At 55.7% G+C, this 15,297-nt stretch overlaps 1 protein-coding gene across 1 annotated transcript; it reads right to left on the bottom strand.

Annotated features, from left to right (window-relative positions):
* Positions 1 to 1,703: 1,703 nt before the first annotated feature.
* On the bottom strand, positions 1,704 to 15,180 carry IL17RB (interleukin 17 receptor B). Its single transcript, XM_062199962.1, has 11 exons — positions 15,118 to 15,180; positions 13,679 to 13,703; positions 12,790 to 12,930; positions 10,998 to 11,125; positions 10,473 to 10,599; positions 9,014 to 9,061; positions 6,148 to 6,290; positions 5,765 to 5,830; positions 4,367 to 4,466; positions 3,248 to 3,346; positions 1,704 to 2,236 (listed from the first exon to the last, which is right to left on the bottom strand). Exons 1-11 carry the CDS (start codon positions 15,178 to 15,180, stop codon positions 1,704 to 1,706), a joined length of 1,473 nt encoding a protein of 490 aa, XP_062055946.1.
* Positions 15,181 to 15,297: the final 117 nt, after the last annotated feature.

The following is a 15,297-nucleotide window of genomic DNA, read 5'->3' as shown; positions in this document are numbered from 1 at the left end:
AGAGTTGGAAGGTTTTTTTATACATTTATTTGAGAGTTAGATCTTCCATTTGTTCCCCAAAGGACCACAATGGATGGGGCTGGGCCAGGCCAAACCCAGGAGCCTGGAAGTTCATCCAGGTCTCTTATGTGCAGGGACAAAAGCACTTGGGCCATCATCTGCTGCTTTCCCAGCTGCATTAGGAGGGAGCTGGATTGGAAGTGGAGCAGTGGGGACTCAAACCGGCACTCATGAGATGCCGGTACGGCAGGTGGCTGCTTAACCTTTTGCCACAGTGCTGGCACCTGGAGGTCTTAAAGTACCATACATATCCCTGTTCTCTAACTCTGTGGTGCTTTCTGCCTTTGATTTAAATGAACCCTCATCGTAACTCATTTTCAAATACAGATTACTTCAGGAGGGCTAACTTTTAACTTCAAGTTGTTTTTGACTTGAACACAAAGTCTGTAATAAGCAGGAAACAGAACTCTGACAGTGCTCTCTCATAGTTAAGTGGGCACAATAGATAGGCAGCCTGCAGGTGATGCGCTTTGCTGGAAGTTGCCTGTATGGGCGTTGGGATGGGACTCCAGCTTGGAAAGGTCCCATACACATACAGCAGGTCAGCTGGTCAGCAAAGGTGGGCTCCGCTTGTTATGCCCCACCTTGCTTATCTCAAAGACTCTTGTGTAGAATCTAGAATTTTTCAATTAATAGTGAAGACTTCTTTAGTAATCACTTTTTTTAAAGATTTATTTAAGAGTCAGAGGTAGAGAGAGAGACATCTTCCATCCACTGGTTCACGCCCCAGATGGCCATAACAGCCAACTCTGGACCAGCTTGAAGCCAGGAGCCTGGAGCTTCTTCTGGGTCTACCACATGGGTCACAGGGGTGCAAGCACTCGGGCCATCTGCTTTTCCCAGGCCATGGGCAAGGAACTGGATGGGAAGTGGAGCAGCCAGGAGTTGAACCAGCGCCCATATGGAATGCCAGTGTCACAGGTGGCTGCTTTACCTACTACTCTACAGTGCTGAGCCCTAGTAGTCACTCATTCAACTTAGAATGCTGCAGCGTTACACAGTTAACGCCTGCAGTGCTATGCCTGGACTGCTGAAGCCTGGAGATGCATGGGCGATGCTTTGTTACTCCATTGTCAGGATGCTTATAGTTTTCACTTACAACTATTTTTAAAAAGATTTATTTATTTGAAAGGCAGAGAGAGAGATTGTCTGTCCCGGTTTACTCCCCAAATGGCTGCAACCATCGGGCTGAAGCCAAGCACTTCATTGAGTCTCCCACCTCCCTTGGGTGCAGGGGCCCAAGCACTTGGGCCATCTCCTGCTTGCTCTCCCTCAGGTGCATTAGCAGGGAACTGGATCAGAAACAGAGCAGGGGATGCTGGGGTTGCACCACTATGCCAGCGTTCATTAATAATTATTCTTGGTTTGGGGGACAAAATTGATTTTTTTGCAGTTATAGTTTCAATCCTTTCATTCACATTACAGCGTGTGGCAATACTTGTAACAGTGTTGTGGGATCGGCGTGGCCTGTCCCACTCACTGGAGGCAGCAGGCCTGTATGTTTTGGGTCAGGAATGCTCTCTGTTCCTGCTGCTAAAGCAGGAACCTCAGGGTCGCCGCAGATGCTTGTTGTCCCTGGAGCTGGTGGGGCAGGAAGGCCTGTCTGGGCTGAGCTACAGGGAGGAGCAGCTTTTGGGGCAGGCTCAGGACCTTGTGCCCACCGGCCCCTGCTGCGTGACGCGGAGGAGCTGCGTGCGCAGGGCGGCCGCGTCCCTCCAGAGGTGGAACTGGGGGCAGAGCCGGAGAGCGCTGTAACCAGCCGCGGCGGGAGGCTGGCTGAAGTAGACCACCAGGTACTTGCACGCATGCGTCTGGCTTCCTAGGTCGCTGCAGAGCAGGTTATAGGCAAGGGCGAACAGGTCCTGGGAGCCCCTGTGGGGGCCGCCCTCGCCCCCCGCACAGGCGCCGCCACACTGGGTGCTGGGCTCATTGGAAGGCAGGAAGATGACCCTGTCGGCGGCCTGCTTCTCAGTGGTGAGCCACAGCACGGGACCCAGCTCTGCGACCTTCTTCTGCTGCCACTTGTCAAGGATGACCTCACTTCCGCAGTGGCTCTGGAGAAACTCTGTGAAGCCACAGACCGTGTGATGGAAACAGACTTCAGACGGGTAAACCACAAGAACCTTGGCGCGGGGCAGCAGCGTGGTGGCTGGAAAGGACACCGTCGGGGTCCTGTCTGGAGGGGCAGAGAAGCATCTGTCAGCTGCCGGCAGCAACCTGCAGGCTTTCGCTCTAGGCTCAGCCATCAGCAGTCAGACCTCGCTGGAGACTGGCAGCGGGCACGGGGGACCAGTGCTGCCACCCAGCGAGGAAACGGGGCCCGGGCCCTCAGCGGAAGCACACTGATGCCTGAACCCTAACAGTGCTTTAAAAAAGTATTGTGGGAGTTCCTGTCACTACACCAGTCCTCGCAATGAAACTCTATTTCTTCAAATAAACAGGTGGAAACCGCTGAGGTCTGAGACCCTCTATGGCGAGTTGTCACCTGAGTGTTGGTGCTGTGTAACGGGGACACCTGCCATCCTTCTGAGTTGGGTCAGCTCTGTAGTTGCTGTGCCACCGTCTGCCTGCAGGGGGCGGAGCTGCTTTAGGATTCCATAAGGTTAAGAGGTGCCCCTTTGCAGCCTGGCACTTCACTGCCACTCTGCCCTGTCTGTGCTATAAAACAGAAACTGTGCGAGACCACCTCAACAAATGGAGGCCCGACAGCGGCCCCTAAATGGAAGATTCCTGGAAAAGTCCCACGTGGCTTTCTTAGCTTCAAAAGTCTCCCTCTGGCTGCATATCTATATAAACACTACTCTGATTTTTGCACTCAAACAGCTCAGCATTTGAGACTTGGCCAAGACCTGGAGAGTAATGAATCCAAGCGGATTACAGTTTTTAAAAATTAGGAACCAGTCTAGGGTGTCTATCACAGGTAAATGCACTTTGTTAGCAGACCTGATTTGCCTGTTTCAGTACTTGGACACATTGCAGTGACAACAGTAAAGCCAGCGGTGCCCACCAGATCTGACGACCTGATCCCGTGTGACAAGCCGGCAGGCAGGGGCCAGCCATTCCCCCTGCAGGGTCTGCAGCAAGGCCCTGAGACTTCAGCAGGTGCCGTCCGCACCAGCAAACGCCCAGTGCAGATGAACTTCTCACCGGAGCGTCTGTAAAGACTCTGACCCCTTACGCCACTTACCGTGCCTCCACCTTAGATAGATCCCAGCTGCCAGCACCCACACGGCCACCAGCAGCGGCGGGAGGAGGAGAGGGAGCCAGCTTCCTAGCACGCTTCTGTCTGGAGAAAACAAGGCTTCCTCACCATGGGCAATACGCAAGCACAGTCAGCTCCTGTTTGAAAACTGAGATGGTTTCTAACTCTGTGGAGGTTACAATCCCTTCACGGCCAAGGTCTTTCAGGAGCCCGGCAACCCATGTTTTTTCCCACAGTGCCCAGGGCGCTAATCAGTTCTCGAAAGGGACACAGGACCCCAGAAGTCAGGGGCAGTCCTCTGACATCTCCCTGGCTTCCTACCCCTTAGCTGCACAGTCATCTTCAATGCGTAGCTGAGGTTTATACTCGGGTATTTGTTCTGGAGGAGTTAGTGCCACTCTTGGCTGTGAGTGCTTCCCTACACTGTGTGAGAGAAGGCATTGTTAAGGGCTGGTCGGTTAGGCTCACACAGGTGGGGGATGATGCCACCGGCTCATGGGATCAGCAAGGATAGGGACACTTGGGCCACTGAATTGTCCCCGGGTAGCATGGCTGCGATTCTAAGAATAGCAACTTGCAACTCTGGGCTGGTTCTGGAATCATCTGATGTGTCCATCTATATAAAGTAACTGACCCGTCTCTAACCCAGAGAGAGATTCAGAACATGCTGCTCTCGGGGCCCCGGTGGGCTGTGTCTTTGGGGGCCAGGTTTCCTAATTTGTTACCCAAATGTGGGTGGTGTGGCCACATCATGTCCCAGTCACAGCGCAGCCTGGGCAGCGGAGACTGACAAAGGGGTGCAGGTGCGGTGGGTGTGTGTCCCCGGAGTCCTCAGTCCTCTTACAACACCCCCACCTCTGGGGCTCGAGCACCTGTTCACACTGCTGCGTGAAGGATCAGGAGAGGTCTTAGAAATGAAGCCGTCACTTTCCCTCAAGCCTTGGGGTCTCTGGGACAGCACTGCCATCTTCCCCTGCACCCCAAGGGAGTGCACACGCCCTCTCCTGACCCTCCACGTGGACACCTAGTGATGGGGGCAATGGCGCTGGGCCCTTCGTGTCCTGGTCCTCCTCGGTCATCTTGTGATGACAACCAGGCACTTACTGGTGTCTGTGAGGCTGGGGGCGTCTGGCTGTGGGCAAAGCACAACAGTTCCTTGGTGTCGGATGCAGTCGTTGCCACAGGTGCGGAAATACGGGGTCAGCTGAGGGAAGACGGGAGGCTCAGAGCAGGTCACGGGGTCTCAGTGTGCCTCCCGCATCCCTCAAAACGCCCCTTCCAGCCCTGCCTCTTCCACCGCCAAGGACATTTCCCCCTCGGTCACACTTCCGTGACACAGTCTGCAAAGGCAAACCAGTGACCCGAGACCAGCACCGCTTCCAGGGCCCCAGGGCCCTGAACCCAAACATGGTGCACGTGGCCGACGTGCTCGTGTCTTTATCTTAGAGGGCTGGGCACACCTCGGCCATGGATTTGTGAGTGATTTTCCTAGGAAAACACCGCAGTGGTGCTTCTGTTGATTCAGACCATGCCTTTATGACACAGGGGTCCCTGGGACTAGGGAGGCTTGTGGGTTCCTGGAAAATGGGTGCAGCCATGCTGACCTCTGGTGCATGAGGCACTGCCCTTGAGTTTCAGGGAGCCGGGAACAAAGGTTCCTTATTGTCTCAGGTGTGGCTGTGTCCCAGCGGGATCGTCCGTGTTCCCGCATCGTAGACTCAAAGAGTCCACAGAGACCTGAGAACAACCCTGGGCTCCCAGGACAGGCAGTTCTCCAAGTTCACACACTGATCCGGAACCCACACCTTCCAATTTCAAATCCTTTGCCACCTTCACTTGGCAGTTAGAACTGCGGCTTGGGGAGCTGATAGGGTGCTTCTGTCTCAGAATTACTCTGAGGGTCTCTGACAGAAAAAGGAAAAGCAGGGGCCAGCATTATGGCCCAGCAGGTTAAGCCACCGCTGGCTATGCCGGCATCCAATATGGTAGTGCTAGTTCAAGTCCCAGCTGCTCCACTTCCGATTCAGTTCTTGCTGAACGTGCCTGAAAAGGCGAGAGATGACGGGCCAAGTGCTTGGGCCCCTGCCACTCATGTGGGAGACCTGGATTGAGTTCTAGCCTCCTAGCTTTTGCCTGGGCCAGCCCTGGCCATTTTAGGTATGTAGGGAGTGAACCAGCAGGTGGAAAATCTGTCTCTCCCTCCCCATCACTCTGCCTTTCAAAAAATAAAAGTAAAATAAACTAAATGCCAGGAGAAGCACTTTGGAAAGTGGACATTCAGTCCCAGGAGCAAGGCCAGCACTTTCTGAGCTCAGCACCTTGGAGACTGCAGGGGGCAGCCCCCGGGAAGCTCCCGAGATGCTGGCGGAAGCGCACCTGGCAGGAGGGAACTCGCTCCTCCTTGCAAGGACTCATCAGAAGCCGTGAGCGGCGGAGGGCTTGGAGGAGTTGGTCTTTCAGCGTCTCCCCCACCCCCAATCTGGGGCCCTCATTCCATGTTACCTGAACCACGGCACCGTGGCTCTCGCCTCTCACTGGAACCTCCACCGACGTCCGTGTCAGCTTGTCCTGGTGCAGACAAGTGAGAGCGCATTGGGAACCAGGGAGCAGGTCAAAGGTGCAGGTGCAGAAGCTGCTCTGCCCGAACAGACTCGCGCGCCGGGGAGCGTTTCCTATTAGTGCAACGTCTACCTTCCCTTGGTTTGGGATTCACAGTGGCATAACCCAGGATGCCCTCGAGGACTTGGAGTCAAAGTAGCCCCGCAGAGTTGGACAACAAAAGACAGCCGGTTCAGGGCATCACCAGGTGTCGCGCTGTCCCTCAACAAAGTGAGGGGGCCGCAGGCGGAGGACGGGGACAGGGGAGGGCCCCTGGGGGAGCGTACCTCCAGCACGGTGGAAAACCCAATCACGGCGCCCTGACGCACGAGAGCCATGTACTTGTTGCCAAGGAGACTCGTCGTAAACTTCACTAGGACCGTCGTCTCGTTCTTCTTACAGGCGGTGATGTTGGGATCCCACAGACTGCCTGTGAGTTCACAGAGAATCCGGCCGATGGACCTTCCCACCCGCCCTTCACCTAAGACCCCACAGGAGCCTCACGAAAGCAAAGCAGCATTCTCAGACACACATCCAGGAGAGAACCACTCGGCGGCTGCTGCACTGGCTTTTTCTTTTTAACACTGCTCACTGAGTCGCCAAGTACCTTTTGCTGCCCAAGAAAAAACCTGGGGACCCCCACGCCATTACTTTGCTCAGAATAGCTTCCTCGGGCCAAGGGTGGCACGAGCCACACACTAGGTCCTGTTGCTCACTTGTGTCAGCCTTGGTGTAGGGCGGAGCCCACTGCTGTCCCTCCTGAAGCGTGGGGAGAGGAGCCACAGGCTAGGAGAGCTGCCCCAGGTTAGGAGCCAGGGAACTCAGGAGCAGGGCGACAGGTACTAGAACATTCTGCATTGCAGGCGTGTCGTCCACCCAGCCCTCCTGCCCCAGTTTCGCAGGATGCAGAGAATGAAAGCAGTGCCACCCCCACAGGTCGAGTCTGCGCAAAGAGGCAGCTGTACACTGCTATGACTTGCAAATGAGGGCCAGGGAAGCAACCAGGAAGCTGAGACAGAACAGCGTGTGTTATCTTACGCCCTGCTCAGACCCGGTCCTAGTAAAGAGTGCAGAGCCAGGACTGACATGGAGGCCCTGCGGCCTCTTGCAGCTCTCGGTGGGAAGCAAGAGAGGAAGCACAGTGCCCGGCGTCTGCCTTCTGACCAGTGTAGCAGCTGCAGCGCAGTCTGACAGCGTTCGTGTGGGCCAAGGATGCCTAAAGCATGGGTCTGGCCCCTCTGTACACCGCCCGCCTTAGCAGCAGCCAAGACTACTGCTCAGAAATTTACATCATGGGGCTGGCGCCTTTGGTACTGCCATCCCATGGGGGTGCCAGTTCGAGTCCTAGCTGCTCTGCTTCTGATCCAACTCCCTGCTAATGTGTGCGCCTGGGAAAGCAGCAGAAGACGGCTCAAGTGCTTGGGCCCCTGCACCCACATGGGAGGCCCAGATGAAGCTCCTGGCTCCCGGCTTCAGCCTGTACCAGCTCTGGCTATTGCAGCCATTTGGGGAGTGAACCAGCAGATGGAAGATTCTCTCCATCTCCCTTGCCTTCCCCCCGACCCTGTAACTGCCTTCCAGATAAATAAATTTAAATTTTTTAAAAATTTGCATCAGGTAGCAAGTACTCACTGTCCTAAAGTGGCTTTTCTTTTCTTGTAATGAAACAGTACTTTTTCTTAGATGTTTATTTTTATTTATTTGGGAGGCATAGAGAGAGGGAGAGAGATGGAGAGAGAGATATCTTCTGTCCTCTGGTCACTCCCCCAAATGCCTGCCTTGGCCCAGGCTGGGCCAAGCTGAAGCCAGGAGGCCAGAACTGCATGTGAGTCTCTAGCAGGGGAGGCAGAAACCCAAGTACCCAACCCATCACCTGCTGCCTCCCCGGTACATTAGCAGGAAGCTGGATCAGAAGTGGAGGCGAACTCCATCCCAGGCACTCTGACACGAGCATCTCAAGTGGTGGCTTAACCTATTGGGCCACATTGCCCACCCTAAAGGGTCTTATTAAAAAAGTAATGTGTGGTGGGCATTTGGTACAGCAGGTTAAGCCACTTCATGGGACGCCCAGATCCCATACTGGATCCCCTGGCCTTGGGTCAGCTTCCTGTTGACATGCTCCTGGAAGGCAGCAGGTGACGACTCAAGTACTTGGGTCCCTGCCTCCCACATGGGAGACCCAGACTGAGTTCAGGGCTACCGGCTTTGGCCTGATCCAGTCCTAGCTTTTATGTGCATTTGGGGAGTGAGCCAGCATTCGGGAGCTCTGTCTCTATGTCTGCCTTCTCTCTCGGCCTTTCAAAAAAAAAGATCCGAGGGGTAGGGAGTAGCTTTATTGATTGATTGATTGATTTGAAAGGCAGAATTACAGAGGGAGAGGCAAAGGCAGAGAGAAAGAGAATGAATCATCTGCCATCTGCTGGTTCACTCCCCAAATGGCTGTAACAGCCATGGCTGGGCCAGGCCGGAGCCAGGAGCCAGGAGCTTCATCCGGGTCTCCCGCGTGGGTTCAAGGAGCCCAAAGACTTGGGCCATCTCTTGCTGTTTTCCCAGGCGCATCAACAGGGAGCTGGATTGGAAGTGGAGCAGCCAGGACTTGAACCAGTGCTCATGTGGAATGCCAGTGTTGCGCTTTACCTGCCATGCCACAGTGCCTGTCCAGGAGCAGCATGTGAGAGGTGAGCCCCTTTGAGGACACCAGTTGGAAGCTTGCCTCTAGCTTACAGCTTTGCTAACATACCCAGCTCGAATGTTTGCTATTCCAAACATACGGTACCCAAGGTCCCGCGGCCACAGGTCAGGGATGCCGGTGTCTGAGCAGGTGAAAGGGCTTCCAGGACTCCATCCAATCAGGAAGGGCCGCTGGCCCGTGCCACTGTAAGTGTGGTTTTAGCTAAAACGCCAGTAACCAAGGGGGTGGGGCTAGTTTCCTGGGACCGTTGTTCTACATAAACCCCCTAGAGGTCCCTGCACTGGCTGCTGGACTCTGTGGCTCATGTCCAGGAGCCCCGGGTGCTTCTGCTCATCCTCTGAGCAACCAGAATGCATCACTCCCCACCTAGGCCTCAGTTACATCACCTGTAAAAAGATGGATGGAGCTGGGCAGGCTCAAGCTAGGAGCGTCTTCAAATAACAAAGACTACCTTGACTTACCTGCCTCGATGCACTTCTTTTTATATCTCATGATGTGGTCTAGGCAGCCTGGAAATTTGAATGCGAAGTTTTTACGTTTTAGAGAAAGGAACATCTGCCCCTTTGCCAGCAGGTACACACACGCTACGCGTATCACCACTGTAACAAATTGCCAAAGCACTCCAGATGCAAGGTAGCTCATCTGAAACTTCTTAAGTTCAGTCCCAAATCTTCTGCCCATGCAGCGATAGCTGCGGTCAATTTCAGTACAGCCTTCACCACAACAGGATGTGTGATCCCCAAGAGAAGACTTCAAACCAACTGTCCTTTACAAATGAGGTCTGCTCCTGTGAGTGCTGCTCCTTCCAGTGGACCTTAATCTACCCCCGCCCCCACCTCAAGGTGGGCTGGACTTGGTGACTTGTTTCCAAAAGCTAGAGCTGGGAAAGGCGCCTGCTGTTAGGAGATGTGCACGTGATGGGGGTGAGCCTGTCTGCTGGGGTCATGTGGAAGCCATGCACCCTGATGGGGTGTGAAAGACCCAATACATCTCTGGTGTTCTTCCCCAAACCTGCATCCCCTTTGCAATCGTCAAACATCAAACCCAAAACTGGGGAAGAAGATGCCTGGCTAGCACTCGTGCCTGTCAAGGTCACAAGAAACAGACCAAGACGCTGGGATAGACCAGAGGAGACTGGGGCAACACCGGGGGCTCCAGACAACAGCAGCAGAAAAGACATTTGTGGAAAAGCAGGTGAAGTGCAAATCAGGTCTGGAGTTTGGTGAACAGGGCCTCCCTGACAAGCGCATCACAGCCGAGGGGGGCATTAACGCAGGAGAAACTGCGCAGGAGGTAAACAGGAGCTCCATGCTGCCTTTGCAACTTTCCCATAAATCTAAGAGTATTCCAATTTTTTTTTTAAAGTTTTAAATAAGAAAAGCTGGAAAGAAACGACTGTGTAATAAATGATAAGCTGCCAAAACACACCCTGGGCCGCAGTCTCAGAGCAACAGTGAATCGGAAGTTGCCCCATTTGGCCTCAACACCTTGCCTCAGAGGCAGCCTGCTGCAGAGCCCGGGCTGGGACAGACGTCTGCCTCAGGGACAAACAGCAGCTAGAGCGCACGGATCTAGAAGAACTGGAGTTTGAACGTCAGCTTCACCTTACTGCGTATGTAGCCCAGGGCAAGGGACTTAACCACCTATCTTTTCATCTGTGAAATGGGGCCATCCCAAACCTGGCGTGGTCGGGAGGGGCAGCATGTCAGGTGCTCAGCACCATGTCCAGCTCAGGAATGGGCTGTTTCCTGCCTGCTACCTGTGTGCGCAGTGCAGTTACTCCCGTGTCCATTTCACAGATGAGCTCACCGAGACTGAGCGAGGCCAAAGTTCAGCATTCCCAGGCTCTCTGTATCAGACCACATACCCCAAAGCAGTTGTCCTGGCAACAGAGCCTAGCAGAAGTGGGGGAAAGCTTACCTGGGGAGGTGAAATTCACTGACAGAGAGGGGCCCTCTCCGTTCATGTTTGCATTGGGGATGTTATGGGCCCCGATGAAGTACAGTGTGTTCAGCTCCATGGGGAAGCCCACGTAGGAGAACGCCCACTGGGAAGCAAAGCAAGGAGCTCTGAATCCGAGGGCACTGCGCCGCGGGAACAGGGCCCCTAGTGTGTCACCCCACTCCTCATTCCGCTGCTGAAGCCCACGTCTGCAGCCAGTGTCTGCGGCAGGAATGGACCCCGTCCAATTGGCCCATGTCACTCACCAAGGCAGGCAAGTGTAACATTTTTGAGCCAGAATGTGGTTAAGTCCTGCCACCCTCACTGCCGTTGGAGACCCTGAGGCCGAGGGCTGCTGACCTGGCCACGATACAGAGCAGCGAAGTGGCCAGAAATGGGACGTGAGCCCCGGGCATCCGGTGGCCAGCTCGGCTCCGTGGCTGCTCAGCGGCACCCCCCCGCTGCTGCAGTGAGAGGCTGAGGCTCGTGCCCCCGAGTGCTTACTTTGTGCCCCGAGGGTCTGGTCTGACTCTGGAAGGCCTCGGTGTAATTGCACCGCACACAGCTGTAGGACTGCAGGCTGCTTTTGCCCGTCACGCAGATCTTGGTGGCCTTCAGCACGAGGATGCTGGCTGCCGAGACAGGCGAGAGAGCGGTTGGCTGCGTGCTCGCACCTGTGTCGGCTCAGTTCACATTCACAATAACACCACTGTCCCCAGTGATGGAGGTGGGGGATGGGAGTGAGGCCGAGGAAGTTTCAGGGAGCTTTGCCTAAGCGCACCAGGCTCAGCGGCAGCAGATAGGAATTCAAATTCCAAAGCCCATGCTGCTTCCCCCTCACAGGTCAGCCCAAACCTCCAAGGTGACCTGAGCTCTGCACTACCCTGGATCTCTTATGTTTATTTATTTGTTTAAGATACACACACCGGGGGCGGGGGGAGGGAGAGCTTGCACTCACTGGTTCACCTCCCAAATGCCCACAGCTGGTGGGACTGGGCCAGGCCAAAGCCAGGAGCCAAAAGCTGCACCCAGATATTCCACGTGGGTGGCAGGAACTGTTACCTGAAGCCTCCCGAGGTGAGCACTAGCAGGAAGCTGGGATCAGAAGCAGAGCCAGGACTTGATCCCAGGCCCCCCAGTATGGGCCGCGGGCATCCCCAGGGGCAGGATTGACCCGCTGCACACAGGAGTAGCTGTCCCTTTATCCTGAATCTAAGGGGGACAGGCCTGCGTCGAGGAACTCCACAAAGCGCCTGCCAGGGTGTCATCATGATGCCAGGCTGCTCTCCCGGGCATGGCCGTTTCTCCCATTCGCTACTTCTCGAAGTCTCATCCCTTTAAAGCCAGCTCCTTCCGCACAGCATACAGCAGCGAAGAGACCCGTCCGTGCTGGATACGAGGCCAAAACCTTGCTGCATCATCTCGCTTCGGGTAGCCTCACGAGGGCGCCTGTCCGGGGCCTCTGCCTCTGGGCACTCAGATGCAGCCCAGCTCCCCCGTGGGATTCTGCCAGTGCTGTGCCTGTGGCCGCCTCCCCCAGCCCTCTGAGAACCCTGCCGTGTGGAGGCTGCAACCAACTCATCGTTCATGCCTGGCACGCAGGGATTCTTGGATAGAAGTTACCTGAGTTTAGAAGACCAGAAACCACAAACACGGGCATGCGAATCCCAGGGGTAGCTCACTGAGACAACTCACACGATGGCTCCCAGCGTAATCTTGGGGAAACAACCACTCCGTTTCGCAAGCAGGAAAGTAATTGAGCTCACCCTGTGCTTTTCCCCCACTGAGGGGAGTCTCCTCTGGTTTTACTTCTCCCGTGAAGTGTAACATACATAAAATACACGGATCACAGGTGCACCACGTGATGGATCTGCACACTAGTGACGAGTGAGCAGGTCAAGAAACACCCCAGGAGGCCCCTCCCGCCTCCTTTCACTCACTCCCAGCCCGCCTTGCCGTGAATGCAATCACATGGGCAACTGTGGCCCTGCGCACAGCAGTGAGTGTGGGAACCCTTCAGAGCCTGGCTGCTTAGGTTCAACATCCACACTGCTGTGCACCTCTAGAGCTTCATTCCCTCTGCTCTATTGGGTTCCCTCTTGTCATTCCATTCTATCGCGGACATTGAGCGTTTTCCAGTCTTCGGCTACGGGCAGTCTCGTTTGTAGCTCTGGGAGCGTGTATGTCTGTGCTCCTCTTGCACAGGCCTAGGCGAGGGGTTGGTGGGCTCTATAATCCGTGGGCTTCAGGTTTAGTGGTCACTTTAGGCCCTCATCTTTGACGGATGCCCACTTACCATCTGCCCGGAGAACCCAGCTTATGTTCATCAAAACCGAGTAGTCTTCCACTGCAACCTTGGTCGTAACAGGTTCCACTCGGAGGTCCCTCAAGTCTCCTGGGGTCAGGGTGTGCCTGACCAGCCACTCTGGAGATGGCCCTGGGAAAGGCAAGACTTCCATGACTCTCTTGCCAGCCCCGTCTGATGGTGTCCCCTCCAAGTGACCCACCTGATGCATCCCCCGTCGCAGCGTGTCACTCCTTCCTACCAAGGCAGTGCCACTTGTCCCTGGGTGCTGCCTGCTTTCTAGCCAAGGTGATGCTGGCTTGAGAGAAATGCTGTCCCCCTGCCCTGACCCCAAGCTACAGAGCCCTTGGGACCACACCAGGGGCCTGTGTCTGTGCATTTGGTGTTGTGATGTGACTCTTGGGGTCAGCCCTGCCTTCCCGGTGCTTCAGTCCTGGACTCCTGGCAGCTGGCCCCAGACCTGCCCTTTCCTGTCTCCCAGCCTTTGCCGGTACCCTCTGTCCTCCAGCTCACCCACTCACCACATTATGCAAATGCTGCTGTCTCAAACCCCCACTCTTCTATAGAACATTGGCTTCCTGCTCCCCACATCAATGGCCTCCCTCCTGGCACTCCGTCTCCCTCTGCAAAGTGGCAGCCGCTGCTTCCAGCCTTGCATGGTGAGTCCCACCCTGCGGTGCCCCAGTGACCAGCCAGGAGGCCAGCCCCTCCAAAACCCCTCCGTACTCTGCCAGAGTGCTGCCTCGAGCAGATACGACTTCATCCACATCAGTCACCCAAGCGCTGGGTCTCCCATGACCTACTACCTGGGTTCAGGCCCCCTCAAAGTCCCACTGCGCTTTCCATGAAAAGCCCGCGTTCCGGTTCCCCGTGCACCTACCCGTTTCAGAGCCGCATTGAACAGTCTGCAGGAGAGAAAGAAACCAAGTCACACTGGAGTCCGCTTACCACAAGCCTGCCTTTGCCGAATCAGGTGAAATGCCACCAGTTTCATTAGAGGTACACACGTGAGTGACACATTTTCAAAGAAGAGAGGAGCTGGTTCCATTTTGCAGCTTGGAAGAAGCCAAGCAGCCACCCTGTAAGCTGTGGAGGACCGGGGACTAGCCACCTGCCTGCGGGGAGCCTGCAGCTGGCTTGAAGAGCAGGGCTGGGTCCCCGCCCACCTTCCCTGCTGCAGGAGGGGACTATTCCGAACCTCGGTGTGGCCCCTCCGCAGGGTGGTGCTCAGCCGTGGGTGTTCAGGACACTGTGAAGGGCTGCCCTCTCTGAATGCGGCCCGGGGGCTTCCCCAGGCGCTTCTGATACAGGAGCTCACTGGAGCTATGCAGAAAGCCACAAACAGCGGTCACTACAGCCAGGGTCGGAGAGCCTCCATGGAAATGAACAGGGACCAAGAGTGTCCCAGAAAGGCCGCTACTACACCTTGGACGATAAAGTGCTCACATCTCTTCCGAAGAAATCATTAGCACTTTGAATTTCATTGCTGGAGCTTGCTGCTGCCTAAAAGGGTAGTGTTTCTGGTTCTGTGTTTTATCCGCAAACCAGTGTATAAGTTCACCAGCTCTGGAACCTGATCCCACCTCCCCCCCAACCCCCACTCCACCCAACCCTTCACACTGCAAAGCAATTTGTAAGAAACAAGGACGTTGGAAGATTCGAGTGCTTTGGGTTTGGGCGAAATCATCAATTGCTCCTCCGTTTTCAAAGTGGGCTCTAAGGGATGTCACCAGACACTGGTTTTTCAGCAAACAGCACCACGGTGGGAGCTGAGTTCTGGTCAAAGGGTCAGCGGCACACTTTTTGGGAAGAAGTCAAGATAGAGCTCCAACCTTAACAAACCATTGGCCTCAAAGGCAAAGTGAACACTTCCCTGGGTGGGAAACGCCAAGGGGGCCTTGGAGCTGAGACCCAGGACATCAGCCAACAGCACGGGCACCAGGGTCAGCCATCACCAGGCTTTGATGTTCCCTGGCACGCTTGAGGGGCAGGGACTAAAGCTTGTGTGCGCTTTGGGGGTGGGCTTTTTCCCCCTTTAATGACTGGCAATCATTCAAGGCACTGGGGCAGGAAGGAGGAAGGCCCTTGCTTCCTGTGACCCACCGGTAAAAGACGTCTCCGGGGAGCCTAAGTGCCTCAACAGCCCTGGGTCGGCTTCGGACACCAAGTCTGAGCCTCCGGCCCCGATCCAAACAGCCTGACCCACCATGGGAACAGCGGGCTACGTTGGGCTGGGCCCCTCGGGGCTGCCCCGGGTGCAGACGCCCCCTCCACGAAGCGATCGGGGTTCGAGGGCCAGGGTGACGAGCGGGGGCTTACCAGCTCTCGAGGCAAGGCGTTCCTGCACAGCGCGGCCAGGCTCAGCAGCACAAGCGACAGCATCGCCCGGCCACGGCCCGCCACCTCGCGGAGCTCCGCACCCGCAGCAGGCCACGCTCTTATTCCCGCTCTCCGGGCCTCCGCCCCCACCCCCACCCCCACCTCGGGGCTCCGCCTCCC

The sequence above is a fragment of the Lepus europaeus genome, chromosome 9, assembly GCF_033115175.1.
Source record: "Lepus europaeus isolate LE1 chromosome 9, mLepTim1.pri, whole genome shotgun sequence".
Taxonomy (NCBI): domain Eukaryota; kingdom Metazoa; phylum Chordata; class Mammalia; order Lagomorpha; family Leporidae; genus Lepus; species Lepus europaeus.
Note: the sequence above shows the minus strand (reverse complement) of the source record. Positions and strands in the feature narration are given on the sequence as shown.

What these genes read in the sequence shown, in the direction of transcription:
- IL17RB (XM_062199962.1), bottom strand. Translation starts at nt 15,180, where the DNA reads ATGCTGTCGCTTGTGCTGCTGAGCCTGGCCGCGCTGTGCAGGAACGCC. An exon ending in CCAGACCCTCGGGGCACAAA is followed by an intron (nt 10,600 to 10,997) that starts GTAAGCACTCGG and finishes TTTGCTTCCCAG; the next exon opens with TGGGCGTTCTCCTACGTGGG. An exon ending in GCCACGGTGCCGTGGTTCAG is followed by an intron (nt 4,467 to 5,764) that starts GTAACATGGAAT and finishes GTCTTCCCTCAG; the next exon opens with CTGACCCCGTATTTCCGCAC.